The sequence below is a fragment of the Myotis myotis genome, unplaced genomic scaffold (assembly GCF_014108235.1).
Source record: "Myotis myotis isolate mMyoMyo1 unplaced genomic scaffold, mMyoMyo1.p scaffold_m19_p_4, whole genome shotgun sequence".
Lineage (NCBI taxonomy): Eukaryota > Metazoa > Chordata > Mammalia > Chiroptera > Vespertilionidae > Myotis > Myotis myotis.
This window is the reverse complement of record NW_023416346.1, coordinates 101,633,671-101,658,731: the sequence shown is the minus strand read 5'-3', so window position 1 is coordinate 101,658,731 and position 25,061 is coordinate 101,633,671. Positions and strand designations below refer to the sequence as shown.

At 38.7% G+C, this 25,061-nt stretch overlaps 1 protein-coding gene across 2 annotated transcripts in view; it reads right to left on the bottom strand.

The window, feature by feature from the left end:
- The window catches only part of APOOL (apolipoprotein O like), a 105,916-nt gene that overhangs the window by 55,302 nt on the left and 25,553 nt on the right, over positions 1 to 25,061 (bottom strand). The window contains exons 2-3 of one of the 2 annotated variants that reach the window (XM_036305351.1): positions 5,310 to 5,446; positions 2,446 to 2,550 (exon numbers count right to left, since the gene is read on the bottom strand). In XM_036305351.1, coding sequence (XP_036161244.1) covers positions 2,446 to 2,550; positions 5,310 to 5,414 — 210 coding nt within the window. In that variant the 5' untranslated portion in view covers positions 5,415 to 5,446. The remainder of the gene's footprint in view (positions 1 to 2,445; positions 2,551 to 5,309; positions 5,447 to 25,061) is intronic. The other variant, XM_036305352.1, reaches the window with a different exon arrangement.

Sequence of the window (25,061 nt, the reverse complement as noted above, 5' to 3'; positions counted from 1 at the left end):
GAAATTTGTACATTTGATAATGGTACATTTATACAACAGAATATCTGATACACCAATAAGAATTTTGTGCAATGTTATCTAAATAGTGGTGGCGTCAATATTCAGATTTCAACCCATATGATTCAATATACATTTCTAAGTATGTACAGAAACATTATGGTGACTTAAAGCTGGAAAAGGAAAAAGGAAAATGGAGACCAAATCAGTAACCACAATTAGATATCAATAGGCCTATATGATAGACTAGATCAACAAGATGAAAGTTAAACAGGCATATATATATACCTGCAATTGAATCCCAAAAGTCTATATGCATAAGTACAGTTTGGGAAAAGACATACCTTACCAGTGGCTCATATAAAAAATTTAACAAATTTTAAGAACTACAAGTTCACTATGTCATGATCAAAGGTAATTTTGCTAAATTTTAGACATGAGATTGATTGTTAGGACACAAAATAAAAAAATATATAAAGTATATAAAAGTGAATGTGATCTTAGGCAGCTTCAATATAAATATATTATCTAGAACAGAAGTCAGAGTCTGACTCAATGGAGCAGTGGTCAAAATATTTAAACCTGAGGAAAATGCTAACCATCCCAAATATGTATGGCAAAGAATGATTAAGAGAGTGAAGGAACTTCCTGGCTGGTGTGGCAGCAATTGAGCATTGACCTATGAACAAGCAGGTTATGGTTAGATTCCCGGTCAGGGTACATGCATGTGTTGTGGGCTCGATCCCCAGAATGGGGCATGCAGGAGGCAACAATCAATGATTCTCTCATCATTAATGTTTCTATCTCTCTTTCATTCTCCCTTCCTCTGTGAAATCAATACACACACACACACACACACACACACATACACAGACACAAACACACTACTAGTGGCCCAGTGCATGAAACTCATGCACAGAAGGGGGGTGTCCCTCAGCCTGGCCTGCACCCTCTCCAATTTGGGACCCCTCGGGGGATGTCCGACTGCCTGTTTAGGCCTGATCCCACAATCAGGGAATACTGGCTCTTAACTGCTCACCTGCCTGCCTGCCTAATCACACCTAACCACTCTGTCTGCTGGCGTGCTCACCCCCAACTGCCTCCCTAGCTGGCCTTCTCACCCCCAACACCCCCCTCTGCCAGCCTGCTTGCCCCCAACTTCCCCCCTCTGCCAGCCTGCTCACCCCCAACTGCCCGCCCTGCTGGCCTGCTTGCCCCCAACTGCCCCCTCTGCCAGGTGCTTGCTCCCAACTGCCCCCCCTCGCCAGCCTGCTCGCCCCCAACTGTCCCCTTTTCTGGCCTGATCACCCCCAACTGCCCTCCCCTCCTGGCCTGATTGCCCCTAACCGCCTCTGCCTCAGCCCCGCCACCATGGCTTTGTTGGGAAGGACATCCGGAAGGTCTCTTGGAAGGTCTCCGGATCTAATTAGCATATTACCCTTTTATTAGTGTGTGTGTGTGTGTGTGTGTGTGTGTGTGTGTGTGTGTGTGTATTTTAAGAATGAAGGAACTAAAAGCTATGGACATACAAAGAAAGGCTTAAGCTACTAATATACTTATCCAGGGAGCAAAAGTAGTTAACATATGAAGAGTTGTTTGGTGAAAGAGAGATGAGAATTTTTCTGTATGGTACCAATGTAAGAGATACAAAGCAAATGGGTAGAACTTATTATGACAAAGGTTTGTCTGACCTAAGAAAGGACCTCAAATTTTTTTTAATATATATTTTATTGATTTTTTACAGAGAGGAAGGGAGAGGGATAGAGAGTTAGAAACATTGATGAGAGAAACATCAATCAGCTGCCTCTTGCACACTCCCCACTGGGGATGTGCCCGCAATCAAGGTACATGCCCTTGACTGGAATCGAACCCAGGACCCTTGAGTCCAAAGGCCGATGCTCTATCCACTGAGCCAAACCGGTTAGGGCAAGGACCTCAAATTGAATGAGAGCTGCCAGCAAATTGAATGGATTGCCTTAGGTTCCTTAATCCAGAGTTATATTCATGTAGAAGATGAATGATCACTTAGTGTACCTATTGTACCTTAGTAACATACAGAAGGCTGAACTAGAAAACATACAAAGTCACTTTCAAAAATGAGATCTTAATGAGTTTCTTAAACTAACACTTCCAAATACCTGTATACATTTTCAAGAAAGAAAAACCAGACAGCTTAAAAGTACTAAGACCCTGTACTACTCATTGATTATTCATTGAGAAAAATCACCAAATGTTTTTCCTTGGAATTAGCATATTAGAATTTTGAGTTAAATATAATACAGTGTTTATTTTAAGACACCTTATAACTGTTTCTCTCAACTTATAAAATGTGTTTAACAAATATTTCAAAGACATTTTTTATGAGTAGGGGTAACAACAACATAATAAAAATTCATTTTATCATATTTATATTATAAAAAAATTCACAAACATTTATACACAAGTTACCTGCTCTGGTTTCATTAGCTGCTTTTTGGATTCCTCTTCTTTGGCTGCATGCACACTTATAGATGCAAATATCAGCCCTGCAGGCATGATTGTCAGCTTTCGCATCTGAGAAAGATACACACAATAAATAAACATTTATTTTTATTGTTGAGAGTATTACAGATGTCCCCCATTTTCCGCCCTTTGCCCCTCTCCACTGGGGTCCTGCAACCCTCCAGGCATTCACTGCACTACTGTCTGTGCCCATGGGTTATGCATATAAGTTTTTTGATTAAATTTCTTCCCAAACCCCCTCTCCCGTTCCTTCTAAGATTTGTCAGTCTGTTGCATGCTTCCATGTCTCTGGACCTATTTTGTTTATTAGATTCCACATATAAGTGAGATCATGTGATACTTGTCTTTTTCTGACTGGCTTATTTCACTTAGCATAATAACCTCCAGATCCATCCATGCTGTCACAATGGGTAACAGATCCTTTTTTATAGCTGCACAGTATTTTATTGTATAAATACGTTATAATTTTTTGTCCACTCATCTACTGATGGGCACTTAGGCTGCTTCCAGAGCTTAACTATTGTACATAATGCTGCTATGAACATAGGGGTGCTTGAAAAGTTTCCCATCCTCAATTTCCTAATAAATTTTGTGGGCATCTGTGGAACACTATGGGTTTCATTAAAACTTATTGAAAACTGAAGCATTATAAATTACTTCTCCAAACATTTTTAGGATATAATTCCTAAAATTCTCTTCTCATACTAGATGGTAGAGTATTATTTTTACCAGTAACTTAACTACCCACTTCATATGGAATATAGCAACATACAAAAATTACCAGGAAGAAATGAATATAAAATTTAAGGGATGAAGTGGAATAGATCATGGTATTCATTCAGTCCACAAATATTAACTGAGTAACTACTGTTTCTAGCCCCTGGTCTTAGTGCTTAGGATACATCAGTGAACAAAACAAAGATCCTTGCTCTCATGCAGCTGACATTCTAGTAGAACAGAGACAGATAATAAACACAATAACTATATTATGTGGAATATAACAAATTGTCATAAATATTATGAAAAAAATAAAGGAAAGGGTGATTTGAAGTACTGAGTGAATCAGGTTACATCTGGAAATTCAAATTTACACTATTAATTTAAAAAGTTTCCTTCCATTACAAATACCTTTCCCCTAAATTCCCAATGCATTCTCCCCCGCCCCCGCCCCCCACCAGCCCCTGGTTTCACAGAGTGTAAAGCCAACATGACCTGTGTTTTTTATATAATTTGATTTGAATTTAAAATGCAGGAAAATTACAGGATCTAAGAACGAAGTATTCCAGTGTTTATTCAAGTACCAAAGTAATTTCCCAAAACTACATATTCAACAGGCCAAATGAAAAGCTTTCCAGGGAACAAAATATTTTAAGATCTTGATTCTTTAGAAGGGAAAGGAGACTTGCTGAAATCAATAAAGAACATCCAGAGAGAAGAGGTCTCTTTGGCTTACATGCAAGTGTAATTGTGCAGAACTGGAAGAAATCCTGGCCAAAAATTTCTAAACATTCTCTAATAGTGCCTATATTTCATTTCTGAAACATTTTTCAATATTTTCTGAGTGGAGTAAAGAAAGCCACAGGAACTAATTAAATAATTTCCTGTTTAAACTAGGCATGACTCTGATTTAGGCTGAGATTCCAGAAATACAGGGTAAAATGAAGACTCAATACTAATTAGAGAAAATTTGTCCACTTTTTCCCTCTTCAAGCTTCCCACTAGCACATATAGAATGATTTATCTAGGCATGCCTTCCCAAGACATCATTTTTTATTTCTTATATCCAGTAGGTATTTATTTACTAATCAAATAACAAGATTTCCACTCCATACCTATGTCAGGTGTCAATAAATAGCATATTAAAACTGATGCCAGCAATAATGCTCTCCCTGGTACTTGGGAAATTTAGGTAATAAAGCCCTGAAATGATTATCTGAACAATGTCAATTCTTATAACATTTATAAACTATTTCTAAAACACCTGATTAGACCTTACTCCTTAGATATAATAAAAACACTTTTGCCCTAACTGGCTCAGTGGATAGAGCGTCGGCCTGCGGACTCAAGGGTCCCAGGTTCGATTCCGGTCAAGGGCATATACCTTGGTTGCGGGCACATCCCCAGTAGGGAGTGTGCAGGAGGCAGCTGATCGATGTTTCTCTCTCATCGATGTTTCTAACTCTCTATCCCTCTCTCTCTCTGTAAAAAATTAATAAAATATATTTAAAAAAAAAACACTTTTGACATATACTAATACCTGAAAATTTTTCAACACGCTAATGTTCTCAGAGTATAATCATCTTACTTTGCATAATGTAATAATAATAAATGTAGACTATAAAAAACTCATAGGTACTACTTAGTAATTATGATCTAGTGGTCCAGAGTCTGGATTGATTAACTAAACTGTAGGCTAAAAAGATAATATAGCTTAAAAATGCCTAAGTATCTTTGCTACATTTTCTACTCATGTGGACAGGGTTCATTCACCTTGACTGGTTTTTTTTTCCCATATACATTTTTTATTATTTTTTAAAATAAAAATTACTGGGGTGACATTGGTTCCAAAAATTATATAGGTTTCAAATGTACAACTCTATGATACATCATCTGTATATTGTATTGTGTGTTCTACTTCCAAAGTCAAATCTTCAGTCACCATATATTTGAACTCTTTTACCCTTTATTATCTCTCAAAACCACTTCCCACTGGTAACAGCATACTGTTATCTGTGTCAATGAGTTTTTGTTTGCTTGTTTATTTGTTGCTTTCAATTATCCCATCTGAGTAAAATAATGTCATTCTTAACTTTTTGTGTCTGACTTATTTCACTAAGCATGATATTCTTAAGATCCATCCTTATTGTTGCAAATGGTAGTATTTCATCTTTTCTTATGGCTGAGTAGTATTCCATTGTATATATGTTCCACTTCTTTATCCAATCATCTATGGAAGGACACAGTGGTTATTTACATAACATTCCTATCCTGAAACAGGAAGAACTGGAAAATCTAAATAGAAAGATCAACGGTGAGGAAATTGAAAGAACCATCAAAAACTTCCCCCAAAGTAAAAGTCCACAACCATATGGCTTCACTAGTGAAATCTACCAACCATTCAAAGAAGATTTTATACCTTTCTCAAACTGTTTCATAAATTAAAGAAGCAATATTTCCTAACACATTTTATGAGGCCAATACCAAAACCTGGCAAGGATAACACACTAAAAAAACCACAAAAACAAACAAACAAAAAACCACTACAGAGTCATATCTCTGATAAATACAAATGCAAAAATCCTAAACAACATACTAGCAAATTGAATACAATTAAAATTGAATAAAATTAAAAAAATAATACATCACTATCAAGTAGGGTTCATTCCAAGGGCAAAAGGATGGTTCAACATATGCAAATCTATCAATGGATTTCACCACATGAACAAAACAAAAGATAAAAATCATATGATGTTATCAACAGATGCAGAAAAAGCATGTGATAAGATACACCATCCATTTATGATTAAAACACCCAATCAAAAGTGTACAAAAGAAAAGTATCTCAACATAATAAAGGACATCTGTGACAAACCTTCAGCTAACATCATACTCAATGGTGACAACTAAAAGCTTTTAGTCTAAGATCAGGAACAAGAAAAGGATGCCCACTCGTACCACTCTTATTCAACATAGTGTTAGAAATCCTAGCAAGAGCAATCAAGCAAGAGAAAGAAATAACAGGTATCCAAATCGGGAATGAAGAAGTAAAATTGTCACTCTTTGCAGATGATGTAATTCTTTATATAGAAAACTCTAAACACTCCACTAAAAATATTAGAACCAATAAACAAATACAGTAAAGCAGTAGTATAGAAAACCAATGTACAAAGATCCACTACATTCCTATATACTAAAAATAAAATGTCATAAAAAGAAATGAAAAAAATTCCTTTTGCAATTGCAACAAAAAGAATAAAATACTGAGGAATAAACTTAGCAAAGGATGTAAAGGACCTACATACTGAAAAATAAAAGGCATTATTAAAAGAGATTGAAAAAGACACAATAAAATGGAAAGATATTCCGTGTTCATGGACTAGAAGAATCATCATAACTAAAATGGCCAAATTAACATTTAAACCAATCTTCATTAAAATCCCAATGATATTTTTTTTCAATAAATAGAACAAAACAAAAATACATCAGATTTGTGTGGAACCACAAAAGATCCCGAGTGGCCAAAACAATGCTGAGTAAAAAGAAATAAGCTGGAGGAATCACACTACCTGACTTCAAAATATACTACAGAGCAACAGTAATCAAAACAGCATGGTATAATTACACAATGGAATACTATGCAACTATAAAAAATAAGGATCCCTTATCAGCTGAGACAGCATGGAGGGACCTGGAGATTATTATGCTAAGAGAAATAAGCCAATCAGAGAAAGATAAGTATCACATGATCTCACTTATATGTAGAATCTAATGAACAAAATAAACTGATGAACAAAATAGATCCAGAGACATGGAAGCATGAAACAGAGTGATGAATCTCAGAGGGAAGAGGGGGGAGGGTCGGGAAGAGATTAACCAAAGAACTTGTATGCATAACCCATGGACACAGACCAATAGTGCTATGAAAGCCTGGGGGAGTGGGGAGAGGGTGTTAATGGGGGGAAAAAGGGACATCTGTAATACTTTCAACAATAAAGACATTTTAAAAAAATTGAGCTGGGGCCCTGGCCAATGTGGCTCAGTTGGTTCAGGGCCATTCCATGCACCAAAAGGTTGCCAATTCGATTCCTGGTCAAAGCACATGCCCAGGTTGGGGGTTCAGTCCCCAACCAGGGTTGCATGCAGGAGGGAACTGATCAATGTTTCTCTCTCATTTCTTCTTCTTCTTCTTCTTCTTCTTCTTCTTCTTCTTCTTCTTCTTCTTCTTCTTCTTCTTCTTCTTCTCTCTCTCTCTCTCTCTCTCTCTCTCTCTCTCTCTCTCTCTCTCTCTCTCTCTCTCTCTCCTGCCTCCCTCTCTAAAATCAAAATCAATATAAAGCTACTTAAAAAATAAATAAATGGTGCTAGGGAAATTGGAAAGCCATATGCAAAAGAATGAAAGTAGGTTACAATTTGTCCCCATGTATAAAAATTAACTTAAAAAAGTATCAAAGACCTAAATATAAGACCTGAAAGTATAAATTACATAGCGAAAAACATAGGTCCTAAACTGTGGACCTTGATCTTAAAGAGGATTTTATAATTTGACCCCAAAGGCAAGGGAAGTAAAGGCAAAAATAAATGAATGGGAGTATATCAAACTAAAAAAGTCTGCACAGCAAAAGAAACCCACAAAACAAAAAGGCAACCGACCAAATGAGAGAAGTTATTTGCAAACTACAGCTCTGACAATGGGTTAATATCCAAAATATATAAAGAACTCATACAACTCAGCACCAAACAAACAAATAATCCAACTTAAAAATGGGCAGAGGACCTGAAGAGACATCTCTCCCAAGAAGACATACAAATGGCCAACAGATACATGCAAAGAGGCTCAACTTCGCTAGCTATTAGGGCAGCTATTAGAAATCAGTTCTCAACCTGATTTCTGGGCCTCATCCTCTGGAAATTCTGTTTCTTTGTTATGGGGTGGGGCCACAACATTAGTAACAAAGAAACAGAATTTCCAGAGGATGAGGCCCAGAAATCAGGATTTAAAAAAGATTCCCAGGTGATTTTAATGTGCAGCCAAGGTTGAGAACCACTGTATTAGGGAAATGAAAATGAAAACTACAATGAGATACCACCTCACACTTGTTAGAGTGGCCATTATCAACAAGACAAGTAATATCAAGTGTGGAGAGATTGTGGAGAAAAAGGAACCCTCATTCACTGCTGGTGGGAATATAAACTGGTACAGCCACTATGAAAAACAATATAGAGGTTCCTTAACAAATTAAGAAAAGAGATACTGTATGCCCCAACAATCCCTCTTCTGAGTATCTACCTGAAAATTTTAAAACATATATTCATAAAGGTATATTTATCTCTATGGTCACTGCAGAATTATTCACAGTGGCCAAGATACCTTGACTTTTACTACTGAGGCAGTGTGGCATAATGGAAAAAACGTGAGTTTAGAAGTTGTGCAGACCTGGTTTTAATTTGCAATTGTGAAATATATGGTCTAAATCTGGGCAATTTACTTACTCTTTTAGCGTTATGCTGCTCAATATGGTAAATACTTGGTACATGCGGTTATTTAAATTCCAATTAATGAAAATGAATAAAGTTTTAAAACTTAGTTCTTTAGTCAGTCACACTAGCCCCATTTCAAGTGCTCTACAGCATATTGCAGAGTATAGATATAAAATAATTCAACTACTAAAGAAATTTCTACTGGACAGTGCTATCTTAGAGTCTCAAGTAATATATCTGAAAAAGGGGGAAATGCCTTCCTTTTTATTATTATCCTGGGGGTTAAATATGTGAAAAGAGCTTCCATTCCTTTTGATTGCTGGATAAATTTGTTAAGTCGCTGTTTACTCTCCATTTTTATTCTCACATGTATTTCATGTTAATCAGGCCCTAGTGAGAATCATAATCACAGTAAAATATATACTTAGTGTCTCTTAAAAGAAGGCCAAGATTTTGATGGAAAGAAAGCAGGCACTTTGGCTCACTCAGGCCTTTTCAAAACACCAGTTATTACTTATGAAGAAGGCATCACTATCCAAAGTGAGGCAGCTGATTATATACCACACTAAAAATTTTTAATAGGGATTGGTAAACTACAGCTCTGGGTTAAATCTAGTCTGGACTCTGAACTAGAACTTTAAAAAATATTTACTTACTTGTAAAAACAAAAATAAACACATAAAGAAGAATATGTGACCTTTTGTGTTCTGCAAAGCCTAATATATTTATGCTACCTGGCCTCTAAGAGAAAAAAAAAAAAGCCAACCCCTAAAATCAAATCAGATATTTTAAAAGTATCAGATTGGGGGTATTAAAAATAAAAACCTCACAGAAAGATGGAGGCTGGCAGGGCGGCAGTGAGGAAGAGGGTGTGAATGAGTGAGGGAGTGAAAGGAGTGTGTGTGGTGTGTGCATGTGAGTGAGGGACAGTTAGATCCTGCAGGAGTATCAGGGCTGACAAACCAGACTCTCCTGAAGGGGGAGCCACTTTCCACTGTTGTGGGCACTCCCTGGGCTGAGGGGCTTGGGCAAGGAGCCCATGACATACATCTTGAAGGGGAGAGCAGCCCCCACTAGGAACCCAGCCTCACCACCACCAAGACTGGCCTTGGACACTGCCTGGGATCCTGCAGCCACTCTAGTCAAAGTCATGCTGCCTCACCCGCTGACCTGCAGACCCCAGTATGTCCACCTCCAAGGGTGCATGGTTCCCTCAGCAGAAATCATGACTTGCCCCTCCCCAGCTGCTGGCTTCTAGACACAGCAGTCACCCCGCTCTAGCATGTGGGCACCACAAGCCCACTGCCCTGGCAGGCGACTTCTGGGACCCTCCGTGAGCTGCTGCTGGGCACATGCCTCTCCAACTAAGGGTGCATGGCTCCCTCAGTAGAAACTGAGACTTCCCCCTGCTGGGCTGCCAGCTTCTGGACACCTCAGTGAGCTACTAACGGCTCGCCTCCCTGGATAAGGTCACACTGTTTCAGCCATAGACTCTGAGATTCCCGCATCCCCAGCTGCTGGCTCCTGGATCCCTGAGGGATTCTCAGAGTGAAATTACCCTGCCAGAGTCTAACTGCCTCATCCACAGACTATGAGAGAGCTGCCCTCCCACTGTCATGGAGTCCGGAACCCTCGCAGTGACTTGCAGAGTGTCGCTACCCCAGGAACAGTCACACAACACTGGCCAGAGTCACATGACCTGATCCTCAGGCCCCAAGACCCCTTCCTCCCAGGCTGTGGACTCCGGGATCTGACAATGAACACACACCAGTGAGAACTCAAGAAACCCTTTCACAAGAGCCAGATCTATGAGCACATCCACAATAGCTTGCATAAAGAGGCTGGGGGTGAATCACACCATCAGACAACCAGTGATGAGACTTCTTCCATGAATGAGAAACTAACATTCAAGACCCAACTATATCAGGAGAACCAAAATAGCTCAAGTAGGAGGCTCCACTAGAATACCAAGCTCAGGAGATCTGAGAGACTGCACCACTGGGTCCCAAAAATCACCAACTACATAGCACCACCCCCAAAAGAACTGAGGTAGCAAAGCAGTTGGATCTCAGACATAGAAACAATTAAAACATTAGAGCAAAAATGGGGAAACAAAGAAACAATCCCCAAAGGAAAGAAAAAGTGAAATCACCAGAAAAAGGAATTAAATGAAATGGAGGCAAGTAATTTGTCAGAGAAAGAATTCAGAGTAATGGTTATAAGGATGCTCAAACTTCTGGATGACAAAAACGCACAACTCAATGAGAATTAGAAGGAGCTGAATGAGAATTTCACTGACATCAAAAGGAAACAGGAGGAAATAAAGAATGACATAGGTACAATAAAGAACACAATGGAAGGCTTCAATAGTAGACTAGAAAAATCTGAGGACCACATCGGCAAGCTAGAACACAAGGTAGAAAAACAAACCCAAGCAGAGCAGCAACTGAAAAAAAAATAACTTAAAAAGCAGGAGCAGAGCTTAAGGGAGCTTTGGGACAACAAGAAACGAAACAACATCTGCATTATAGGGTGCTTCTAGAGGAAGCTTCTAGAGGAAGCTGAGAAAGGAATACAAAACCTGATTGAAGAAATACGACAGAAAACTCCCCTGATTTGGGGAAGAAAAAAGTCACAAGTCCAAGAAGCACACAGAGTCCCAAACAAGATGAACCCAAAAAACCCCACACCAAGACACATCATAATTACATTGGCAAACATCAACAACAAAGTAAGAATCTTAAAGACTGCGAGAGAAAGACAGAAAATTACCTACAAGGGATCTCCCATTAGATTATCAAATGATTTCTCAACAGAAACACATCAGGCCAGAAGGGAATGAAATGAAATATACAAAGTGATACAAAGCAAGGGAGTGAATCCAAGAATACTATACCCAGAAAGGTATAATTGAAGGGGAAATCGGGAGCTTCACAGACAAAAATGAATAAGAGAATTTATTACCACCAAGCAAGCAAAGCAAGAAATGCTAAAAGGATTGCCATAAAAAGAAAAATAAATTCAAAATAATAATTCACAAAAATAACTTCAAAATGAATAAAGGAGTTAAATGTAAGACAGGAAACCATAAAAGTAACACAGGCATAGAGAATAAAAATGGCTAGAAACAAGTACCTACCCATAATAACCTTAAATATAAATGGACTAAATGCTCTAAACAAAAGACACAGGGTAGTTGAATGGATAAGAAAACATGACCCATATATTTGCTGTCTACAAGAGACCCACCTCAGGACAAAGGACTCACACAGACTGATAGTGAAGGAATGGGAAAATTTTTTTTTTAGGCAAATGGAAATGAAAAAAAAAGCTGGGGTAGAAATACTTATATCTGACAAAACAGACCCTAAAGTGAAGGCCATAACAATACCAGATATCAAGTTGTATTACAAAGCCACTGTTCTCAAAACTGCCTGGTACTGGCACAAGAACATACATATAGACCAATGGAAAAGAACAAAGAACCCAGAAATCGACCCAAGCCATTATGCTCAATTAATATTTGCCAAAGGAGGCAAGAGCATACAATGGTGTTAAGACAGTCTCTTTAATAACTGGTGTTGGAAAAATTGGACAGATACATGCAAAAAAAATTGAAACTAGATCACTAACTCAAACCATTCACAAAAATAAATTCAAAATGAATAAAGGAGTTAAATGTAAGACAGGAAACCATAAAAATCTTAGAAGACTCCATAGGAAGCAAAATATTCATAGCAATATCTTTACCAATACAGGTCCTAGGACAATGGAAGCTAAGGAGACAATAAAAAAAATGGGACTACATTAAAATAAAAAGCTTCTACACAGCAAAAGAAACCATCAACAATAAGAGAGCCCACTGCAGGGGGGAACATATTTGTCAATGTTATATCCAATAAGGGTTTAATCTCTAAAATTTATAGGGAACTCATACAACTTAACAAAAGAAAGATAAACAACCCAATCAAAAATGGACAAAGGACCTAAATAGACCCCTTTCGAAAGAGGACATACAAAAGGCCGAGAGACATATGAAAACATGCCTAAAGACACTAATCATCCCAGAGATACAAATCAAAATGACAATGAGGTATTTTCTCACATCTGTCAAAATGGCTATCATCAACAAATCAAGAAACAACATGTGTGGTGAGGATTTGTAGAAAAAGGAACGCTTGTGCACTGCTAGTGGAAGTGCACACTGGTGCAGCCACTGTGGAAAACAGTATGGAGTTTCCTCAAAAAACTAAAAATGGAACTCCCATTTGACCCAGTAATTCCACTTCTAGGAATATATCCCAAGAAACCAGAAATACCAATCAGAAAGAATATATGCACCCTTATGTTCATAGCAGCACAATTTACAATAGCTAAGATTTGGAAACAGTCTGAGTGCCCATCAGCAGATGAGTGGATTAAAAATCTGTGGTACATCTATACAATGAAATCCTACTGAGTTGTTAAAAAGAAATAACTCACTATTTACAACCACATGGTTGGACCTGGAGCGCACTATGCTAAGCAAAATAAGCTAGTCAGAGAAAGATGAATATCACATGATATCACTCATATGTCAATTCTAATGAACAACATAAACTGATGAACAAAAATAGACCCAGAGACACAGAAGCATACAACATACTGTCAGACCTCCAAGGGAAGGCAGGGGAGGGGGTGGGAGGGAGGAAGAGATCAACCAATGAATCATATGCGTATATGCATAACCCATGGACACAGACAATAGTGTGGTGAAGGCCTGGGGTTGGGGCGCCGGCGCAGAGTGGGAGAGGTCAATGGGGGAAAAGGGGGACATAAGTAATACTTTAAACAATAAAGATTTAAAAATGGTACCTCACACACAAAAAAGTGAAAAACATAGCATTATAGACTACAAAATGGACACTTGTTCATAGTATGAGAGGTAAACAAAAAGACATGGCATTAACTTTTTCAGCTTCACTTGGGAACATAAACATATGAGTTTTCCCTTCTTTACTAACAGAATTGAAATGTAACGTTCTCATATATAAGAATTTTTGTTCACTGTTTTGTAATAATGAGAATATATTTATTGTATACTAATCTATAAATAGTCCTAATAATTAGTTTTGCTTTAGCGATGTAACACCATGTAGCAAAATTATTTTATTAAATCAAGGGTCCTGTGTTAAGTATAGAACAAAATTATAATTTTAAAAGGTAAGCCCTAAAAATAAAAGAAAAGGAAAACAAACCATGTGGAGACAATGATGAATGTGGAGACAGGAACAATTCAAAGTGGATTTACAGACAACTAGTTGACTGTCCATCCCTAATAGGCTATACACAAAGGATAAAAAAACAGCAAAAACAACAATGAAAACTTAAAACTTTTCAATAATTATATTATTGGTGGCAGTGTAGGCATTTTACTATTAAAATGCTGCATGTATATTGTAGAATAAGATATTTAAACATGCTGGTATTTAATCAACCTTACCAGTTGATTATCTTATATTATCATGATAAAAAAATGTATAAAACACAGAGAAAATCGTCAAATGGCACCATGGGAATTCAATAAGAAAATTCAAGAATTTGGAAAGTCTATAGGGCAAATGACATGACCTGATTTCTTCAATAAATAAAGAGCGATGGAGAGAGACTTAAGAGACTTAAAATCAATAAACTGCAATGTATGGATACTATTTGGACCCAGAATTTTTAAAATGAACTTTAAAAAATTATAACACATCAGTGATATTTTAACATTGACTAGATACATGATATTAATGACTTATTGATAATTTATACTCCGTATGTAATATTTTCTCAGGAGTTCCAGTTTTTTAAAAGATATAAACTGATATTTTTACAGATGAAATATACCTGGAATTTGCTTCAAATAATACAAATATTGGGTAGAGATGAAACAAGATAGGCCTAAACTAGAAAATGATTGAAGCTGAGTTATAGGCATATATTATATTACTAGAGGCCCGGTGCATGAATTTGTGCACAGGTGGGGTCCCTCGGCCTGGCCGGCGATTGGGGCCAATCGGGGGGCTGGCCTGCCAGGGGGAGGGACTGCAGGAGGTTGGCCCCAGCAGCAAGCTAACCAATCGCCGATTCCACAAGGAATCAGGCTTCCTTCTCTCTCCTGTCTGGGTCTGGGGTGCAGGTGAACCAGATTCGGGGCTGTCAGGGCCCCAGCAGCAAACTAAGGCACAGCTGATTCTGCGAGGAACTGGACTCCCTCCTGTCTGGGTCCGGGTGCAGGTGAACCAGATTTGGGGCTGTCATGTCCCCAGCAGCAAGCTAAACAATGGCCGATTCTCAGAGGAATCAGGCTCCCTCCTCCCTCCTGTCTGGTTTCGGGGTGCAGGTGAACCAGATTTGGGGATGTCAGGGCCAGCAGCAAGGTCTGGGTCAGTGAATGTCATAGCTACTGGCCAGTCGTCCAGTCGTTCTGGTCCTTCAGTCTAAAGGTCACTTAAGCTTTCATATATATATATATATATATATATATATATATATATATATACACACACACACACACACACGCACATATGTGTGTATATATATTATATTTTACATATTACATAATATTGTGCTATATTAAAATATGACATTGTTCTCTGTACTTTTATTAATGTTTGAAATTTTCCATAATAAAAATCTTAAAAAAGACTCCTGTTAAACTTATGATATATCACATTATAATCTTTTAACAGTATTTTTCCATTGATATGAGGATAGTTTACTAAGAATACTGGCAAAGGCAAGAACAGAAGGAAGCACTATAGTATTACCAACCAATATTCTACTGCTACTCTACTCTCAAGTGCAAAAGTGAAATATTTTATTGTTTATATCTCTTGTTTTCTCCTTGCTATCTATTCTTTCATTCAGTTAACAATCAGGTTCCTACTGTACAATTATATTAAGTGCTGGGTTACAAAGATGATTAAGATATGTGCCGAAACCGGTTTGGCTCAGTGGATAGAGCATCGGCCTGCGGACTCAAGGGTCTCAGGTTCGATTCCGGTCAAGGGCATGTAACTTGGTTGCGGGCACATCCCAGTAGGAGTTGTGCAGGAGGCAGCAGATCGATGTTTCTCTCTCATCGATATTTCTAACTCTCTATCTCTCTCCCTTCCTCTCTGTAAAAAATCAATAAAATATATTTTAAAAAAAAGATATGATTCATGTCCTCAAAGAATCACATTCTAGTAGAGGAGACAGATGTATAATACAAAAATTGCCTACAGTGATGAGTGTTATAATACAGGTAGTTACAGAGTGCTTTAGGGTCCACCAACCTAGACTAGGACCTTACCATCTGTTTGGTAAAGTAGTGGAAAGAGAATAGACTTCAGAGTTAGACCTAGTTATAAATTCTAGCTATACTACTTACTAGTGGTGCAACTTAGGGCAAATTATTTGATTTGGTATCAATCTCTATAGATGTAATATTACCTATCTCACAGGAATGAGCACAGAAAAATGGTTCATATATATTAACTATCATCATCATCATCATCATCATCGTCATAGCCAATGGCCACCACTCCATTCTCATCTAATTCCAACCAACTATAATTAACACCGTCAACCAAAATACTTCTTTTGTTAGATTACCACCCTGCAAGTAAATAAATTGGTACCCTCTTTCCTAGCACACTATTTAAAACCATTTTGCATTTTCCAGGTTCTCCATAATCTATCTTCAATCTATACAGGTAATCTAATTCCCACTACTACACGACACTTATTCTTAGCTTCCTATTGCAATTGCAGCTAGTCAATATTAGTATTTTCTCCACAAGCACACTGTTACTTCTTGGGAACAGGGGAACAATAATTACATGTTGATGAGATCAGATCAGTTTCCTGGCATGGGCCTAGGAAATTCATAAGTTTATGGCTGTGTATTTTTTATCTTTGAAGCACCACCAGTGCATTTTTGAATGTCAGGCTAACGGTGCAGTAAATGTTGTGGCAGGCTAGAAGAGTTGCACTTGATGCAGTAAAACACTGCCTTTCATTCTATCTTGGCCTCAGAGCATTCCAACCTACATATTTGATCTTTGGCCAATATAGATTTTAAAAATGACTATGCTTTCTCCAGTTCACTCAAAGAGCATATTTTTAACATTTGTGGGGTAGGTACAAGCCTCAGTAGATGCTGGCATATTAGAATATACTAGTAGCTATGCAACAAGTAATCCATGCAAACAATCTGAGAGACCTTCAAAATGAAATTTGTAAGAAAATTCAATATTGAAAGTGTAAATTGCTTTCAAATACTTGCCTCAACAGCTTGTGAGTCTATTTCCAGCACCTAATGAGCTATGACAAATTGAGATTAGTCATCAAAATTCAGGACAGCCATTAGCAGCTTAATAGAACTTTGCATGCAGCAGTGTCCTTTGATCTGTTCAGTGTGAAGACCTGAGAGGAAATAGTGATATAGTGGAAAAAACAACAGACTGTAAATTGGTAAAGCAGAGTTCTAGTCTGGGCTCTGCTCATATCTCACTATGTTAAATTTTACACGTAAATTCGCTTTCATTATGAATTAGATTGTCCATTTGTGAAAGAAGGCTGCACTACAAAATGTCCAAACTTCCTTCTAATTTTGACAATGCATGATTCTAAAGTTTAGTGAGAATTTCCAAGTGTATAATTTACTACAGATAAGCTATTAACATTGTATTTCTCTAAAAACCAGAAGGGCCTTAGCTGTTTTGGCTCAGCGGATAGAGCCTCGGCCTGTGGACTTAAGGGTCCCAGGCTCAATTCTGGTCAAGGGCACATACCCGGGTTGCAGACTCAATCCTCAGTAGGGGGGCGTGCAGGAGGCAGCAGATCAATGATTCTCATCATTGATGTTTCTGTCTCTCTCCCTCTCCCTTCCTCTCTGAAATCAATAAAAATATATTTAAAAACCAGAAGGGAAATCACCAACAAATAATTACTTTATACTAAAATAATACTGTTGATTATATGATCACTTTTTTTTTTTTTAAGAAAAAACTTCTCAGTGAGCAGAACATTTTTAAAAAATTATTAAATTGAATATATTGGGATGACATTGGTTTCAAGTGTACAACTCAAGAAAATATCATCTGCACACTGCATCATGCACCCATCACCCCTATCAAAGCCTCTTTCTGTCCCCAAGCCCTCCTCTGCCCCCCTACACCTAGCTCCCACACCTTTCCCTCAGGCTATCACCACATTTTTGTCTGTGTCAATGTGTTATATATACATATATTTTTGCTTAATCCATACCTCTGTTTCTATTTTGTTCCTCAGTTTATTTTGTTCATTAGATTCCATATATAAGTACACCATATGGTATTTGTCTTTCTCTGACTGGCTTATTTCACATAGCATAATAATCTCCAGGTCCATGCAGACACAAAAGATAAGATTTCCTTTTCTTATTTTAACATTCAATTTTGTAAATGTACCACAGCTTTTAATCCATTCATCTACTGATGGGCACTTGGGTTGTTTCCAGATCTTAGCTATTGTAAATTGTACTGCTATAAATATAGAGGTACATATATCCTTTCGAATTAGTATTGCAGATTTCTTCAGTTATATTCCCAGAAGTGAGATCCACTAGGTCAAAAGGCAGTTCCATTTGTAATTATTTGAGGAAACTACTGTTTTCCACGGTGCTGCAGCAGTCTGCATTCTCACTAGCAGTGCACAAGGGTTCTATTTTCTCCACATCCTCACCAGCACTTATTTGTTGATTTGTTGATGATAGAGGTGTGAGGTGATACCTCACTGTGGTTTTAATTAGCATCTCTCTAATGATTAGTGATGTTTGAGTATTTTTTAATATGTCTCTTGGCCATCTGTATATCTCCTTGAAATAAGTGTCTATTCAGATCCTTTTCCAATTTTTTAATTGGTTTGTTTATCTTTTTGGTGTTGAGTAGTATAAGTCCTTCATATATGTATTTTGGAAATTAACCCGTTATTAGATGTATCAGCAAATATGATCTCCCATTATAGTGGATTAGCATTTCATTTGGTTGATGGTTTCTTTTTCTGTACAGAAGCTAGAAATCCAGGTGCCCTCTTAATAGGCCAATGCACACATTTTCATTTGTAGCAACTCACCGTGGGCTCCAGCACAGAAAGGGCAGAGTGGACTAGAGTCCTGTGAGGAGAGACTCGGTTTTGTGACTTTGGGACTTTGGGGAGAGAGGTGGAGAGAGAGCCAACAGAGTCCCTGTGCTGAGTCCCTCTTCCACACCACAGATGCCATCTTTCTTGGGTTGACCACTTCCTTCCATATGGCATCAGCCTGGGAGCGTGCAATAGTCTCAGCCTCACAACTCCCAATAACCAAACCCTGCTGAATTCATGCACCTCGGAGCAGTCAGCTACCTGGGCCCCTGGTGTAGAGATCGAGAAGGACTCAGGGGGTATCATAAACTGAGTAGTGTGACTCCAGGCAGGAGTCATTGCCTCTACTTCTTGCAAGCCTGACTGGCATCACCCACCCCAATAGATTCACTAGCCCCACCCTCTCAAATCTCAAGGTCCAACCCTACCTAGCAAAGGCTCTCAAGGAGGTTCTGCCAGAATCAAGGACAGACTGAGTTGTGTGGGTTTCGGATAGGGACATTTTCCCCTCACATAACTAACCAGCACCACTGCTCCTGTGCAGATATTTCCCTTCACATGGCCAAATTTTAGTCTGGAGTTGATGAATTTTGCCGGCAACACCCTGACAACTCCCTAAGACGCTGGAAGTTATAGCTGGCCTTGGTTTACCCTGGGACTTTTGTAGAGAGGACTCAGGTCCAGCACAGGCACCAAGTTTGAACCTGTGTCATTCTGGTGAACACAAATCGCCCCTACCTGGTGACTCACTGAGAACCCACCTCATACAATTGGCATACAGCCAGAGGCTCATTCAGGGCCTAAACCTAACAGGGAGCTGGCAGGCAAAGGCAGGCAGAAGTGGAACTTCGAGTGCCTTGGGACTTTTGTTGACCTTCCCCTGGGCTCAGTGTTGGATGAAACCAATCACTGTGTACACCTTGGCCCCTTCCATGCACAACCAGGCCCAGAAGAGGCAGCCAAAAACTATGAATCACTTTGTAGCTCCAAAAAGACAACCCAGCACTAATCATAGGCAATGTATGACATTGACCTACACCTGAGTCCCTCACAGGAGGTCCAGCAACAAACACACCCTGGGTATGGGTGTTCAGACCACATAGGAGCAGGACCCAATAAGCTCCACTAATGACATATCCAAAGAAGATCTCAACAGGCACCAGAGCCAGCTGGGTCAAATTCCAGTTTTTGTGGTCAGTAATCAAACAGCAACTCGAACACTGTGATTGGGGTTGATCCTAACAGTCAGCTGGCCTGAATGTCAACCCCATTCATGAATGGGCCAACAGCAATCAAGACTAAACTACACAGGAGGGTTCACCTAAACTATACAAAGGACATTCCCAGAGACCCTTGCTTGGATGATACTAGAGCATGTACTACAGAGCCCCATAAAACACCTACACATAAGGCTAGCAAAACAAGAATGGGAAACATACATCTACATAATACACAGAAATAATACAGAAATGGGGACACAAAGAAAGATGTTCCAAATGAAAGAGCAGGAGAAATCCCCATATACACTAATAAAAGAGAAACATGCAAATTAACCATCACTCCATCACTCCACCACTCCAGTACACCCACCAGCCAATCAGGAGCGAGTACAAATTAACCCAATTAAGATGGCAGTGGCCACAGAGCAGGAGCGAGCAGGAGGCTTGGGTTGCCCCCGGCAATGGAGGAAGCCAAGCTTCCCGCCTGTCCTGGCCGGCCGTAGGCTCCACTCAAGGCTACAAAGTTTCAACTACAGAAGATAAATAAATCCCAGATACCTGCTTCCAGCCCACCCTGGCCTCCGCTCAAGGAGGCACTGAAAAAAAATGGAAAAAAGGAGACGCTGGTAGCTTGGGTCACAGGGTGACGTGGCCAGCCTAAAAACGGCCATCAGCCCCTCACCTAGGCTGGCCAGGCACCCCAGTAGGGACCCCAACCATGAAGGGGGTGTGGACAGCCTGAAAACAGCCCTCAGACCCTCACTCAGGCTGGCCACACCCCCATGTGGTGAGGGTCCCCACTGGGGGGCTTGGCCAGCCTGCAAACAGCCATCAGTCCCTCAGCCAGGCTGGCCACAGCCCCCAGTCACCCAAAGCTCCCAGTAGAGGCTGGCTGGAAGCAGGTATCTGAGATTTATTTAGATTCTAAAATTGAAACTTTGTTGCCTCTTGAGGAGGCCACAGCGGGCCAGGGCTGGCGGGAAGCTTGGCTTCCTCCATCGCCGAGGTAACCAAGCCTCCAGCTTGCTTCAGCTCTGTGGCTGCCGGCTGCCATATTGGTTGGGTTAATTTGCATATAGTTGCTCTGATTGGCTGGTGGGCGTGGCTTGGGCATAGCAAAGGCATGGTCAATTAGCATCTTTGTCTTTTATTAGTGTAGATAAGTAAAGCCTAAATTAACCTTTCTAATTTGGCCAGCCTAATTGCCTTAAGTTCCTGGAATATATCATAATGTTCAACCTGAGAGGACTTAAACTATTATAATATACTAAAGGCCCAGTGCATGAAATTCATGCACGGGGTGGTGTCCCTCAGCCTGGCCTGCACCCTCTCGCAGTCTGGGACTCCTTACCGCTCGGCTCGCTGCTCCTTAGTGCTGCTGTGGAAGCGGGAGAGGGTCCCATCACCACTGCTGCGCTTGCCAGCCATGAGCCTGGCTTCTGGCTGAGCAGCGCTCCAGCTATGGGAGTGCACTGACCACCAGGGGGCAGCTCCTGCATTGAGCATCTGCTCCCTGGTGGTTAGTGCGCATCATAGTGACCAGTCGTTCTGGTCTTTCCGCCTTAACGGTCACTGGGCTTTTATTTTATAGATACAGGTCACTTCTTGAATTGCTAAAGGTTTATGATCTATATTACATTATAATCGTTAAATATATGCTATCTTGTAATAGTATCCATTGCATGAGAATATGTTCTCTTTGCTGATATAAATTCCTTTAGAGCGGAAATAATATCGTAGAATTTATGTGCATCTGTACTGTACTTGGTGTGTAATCAATACATTTTAAGTTGTTGAACAGAACTTGAAGCATTTTATAGAGTTAAAATACTCAGATATTTCAGGCCTTACTTTGATTAGGAATTCCAATATACAGTTTAATCAAAGATTCAGGGCAAATCACACACTGTATATTGAAAAGGTATTAAAGATGCAATCCTTTAAGAAGAAACTACATGTCACTATTTGGAAGGCAGCTATGCTCACCACTATACTACCAACGCTACATGCCACTATTTGAACACAAAAAAAGCTGTAGTGTGAATAAAATGATATAAAATCAAGTACAGATCACAATTAAATATTTTACCAGTATAAGGTGAGGATTTGGGAGTTGGGATTATTTTTGTTTTTAAGATGAGAAGCCTCAATTGCTCAAAAGAAAAGCAAAGAAGAAGCATAAATTAACAACTCTGAGTCATAGCTACAATCACAAAGAATACTCTCCTACGAAAACATTGTCTAGTTCAGTGATGGCAAACCTTTTGAGCTCGGCGTGTCAGCATTTTGAAAAACCCTAATTTAACTCTGGTGCCGTGTCACATATAGAAATTTTTTGATATTTGCAACCATAGTAAAACAAAAATTTATATTTTTGATATTTATTTTATATATTTAAATGCCATTTAACAAAGAAAAAATCAACCAAAAAAATGAGTTCGCGTGTCACCTCTTACACGCATGTCATAGGTTCACCATCACTGGTCTAGTTTGTGTAGTTTCTGAGAAATATGCTGCAATTCTCCCCTCTATTCCTCTTTATGTAAAGCGTTTTTCTTCTCTGTTTTCTACATTTTTATTTCAATTTTTCAGCAGCATGGAAATGATGTGTACAGGGACATGAGATGAGTCTATGTGTATGGTATTTATCCTACTTGAGGTTCTTTCCACTTCTTAGAGCTCTGTCTTAATATATGTGATTATTTTTGGAAAATTCTCGATATTTGTTTCTTCAAATATTTCTTCTGTCCTGCAGATATATTATCAATAACTATGAATAAAGGTTCAAACTTCAAGTCACTAGTAATATTCATTTTTAAAAGTACTTTTTTTCAAATGAAGTTTTGAAAATAAATGTATATTTCATGTTAACATTACCCTTTTAGTAATATATTTTAAATGTATATGATAAATTTCCCTCTAAATATATTTAAATATATGTATTTTAAAATAAAAATTTAAATCTATTTGTTTACATGGGCGTCAAAGAATGCACTCATTCATTCACTCAACAACCATTCAAGTATCTATTACATACTATATCTCAAGAGCCTGTGAGTCTTGAGATACAAATGTGAGTAAAATATTGTCCCTGTTTTTAAGGAAACTCTCAGTTTAATGAGGGAGAAAAATGTAAAAATAAATGCAATACATGGTTATAAGCAGTATAACAGAGGTGTATCCAGGGGGAAGCAGAGATAAGAGACATATCCTCAATTTCAGGTTTTTTCAGAGATGGAAAAATTTACCTTCAAAGGACATGAATTATCTAGTCCACAGAAGTCCAGGATAATTTAAATTTAACCATGTACTATTTTCAACTATATATTTTTTTATATTTCTCCAACCAGGATACTTTTTTCTGAAGACAAAAAAATCTAACAGTTATTACAGTTTTAACTTAGTCAACAAACACCTCCTAAACAAACACTATGCACTAGATAGTTGCTATCTTATCCATGAGAGATATAACTATGCAAAGACATTGTTTCTGCCCTTAAGTAATGTATAATCTCTAGTAGGGGAGTCAGAAAAGGAAATGATGGAGGACTTCCACTTCTGGAAAGATGGAGTAGATATACTTTTCCTAATTCCTTCCACTAAGTAAAACTCAAAAATCCTAGATATTATATAAAAATAAGTATAAAAAGACTCTGAAAGATGAAGAGAAGATGACAAACCAATTAGGTACCTCAGGACCTGAGGAATGACATGATAGTGAGGTCCATGGGCTTATTTTTGTTTCATATTATCTTGGACTGGATGCTGGAGGAGCCAGTAACAGAGAAATGGCAACTGGTGCAGACAAAAGACCCAGGAAAAGTGTGCTTTCTCCAGTCAAAAGACCAGGAAAGGAGCAGTCTAGCAAGACATAAAAGTTTTAAGCAGTAATCACTCTAATACAGCTAAACAGGACAGACAAAACTAAGACAATTTACCCACCCACACAAGCAAAGCCTCAGGGAGAAAGCTCATACTTTAACTCTGGCTAGGCTGAAATACGACATTCTAACACTCTCTATCCCACCAGCATGGTGTTAGAGAAGGTGGAACTTTTACCCACAAGGCAGTAAGGAGCTCTGGCCCCCAAGATATCAGTAGAGACTACATGGGGAACCTTGATATGTGTCATCAACTGATGGTAAGGACATACCTCTCCCCTTCCCTGCCAGGGAGGTATCCAAAAAGGCCTAGTGAAGAGTCAGGATATTTACTATATTCAGGTGATAATAACAAGGTCACCCCCAATGGTGGTGTTACTTAAGGACATATAAGGAGCATTAACAAGGTACTGCTACCCCACCCAGCCAGAGTGATAAGAGTAAAGGCCTAGAAGGGACCTAAACACTCACCCTTGCTCGAGAATAACAAGGGGGTCTTTCCCTTCTTGGGTGTCAAGAGAGACTGAGCAGGGAACCTTAACTTCTACCCCTCACTTGGTAGCAACTAGGCTGCACTGCTCTTTCCCTTGACAAAGTTGTATTAGAGAAAGCTAACTAAAACAGAAATTTTGAATATGATCCAGAGCATTATATCATACCAAAATATCAATTGGAAATTGATATCATAACAAGACCCAGGAAAATATAAACTTAAACAAAAAGGAAAAAAGATGTCAACATTAATACAAGGCATAGAAAATAAAAGCAAAATAGAAAACATACAGAAAACTAAATCCAATCACAGCAATAATTACACTAAATCAGGGTGGGTTAAACAATTCAATCCAAAGGCAAAGAATGTCAGACTTTATTTTTAAAAAGTTCAACCGTATGCTGTCCAAATAAAACATAAATATACATGCACCTAACAACAGAGCCACAGAATATCTGAAACAAAACTGACAGAACTGAAGAGAAAAAATAGACAATTCAATAATAAGAGAAAGTTCAATATCTCATTCAATAATGGATACAAATAGGCAGAAAATCAACAAGAAAAAAGAAGACTTGAACAACAGTATGAACTAAGTAGATCTAAAAGACTTCCATTACACACTACACCCAACAA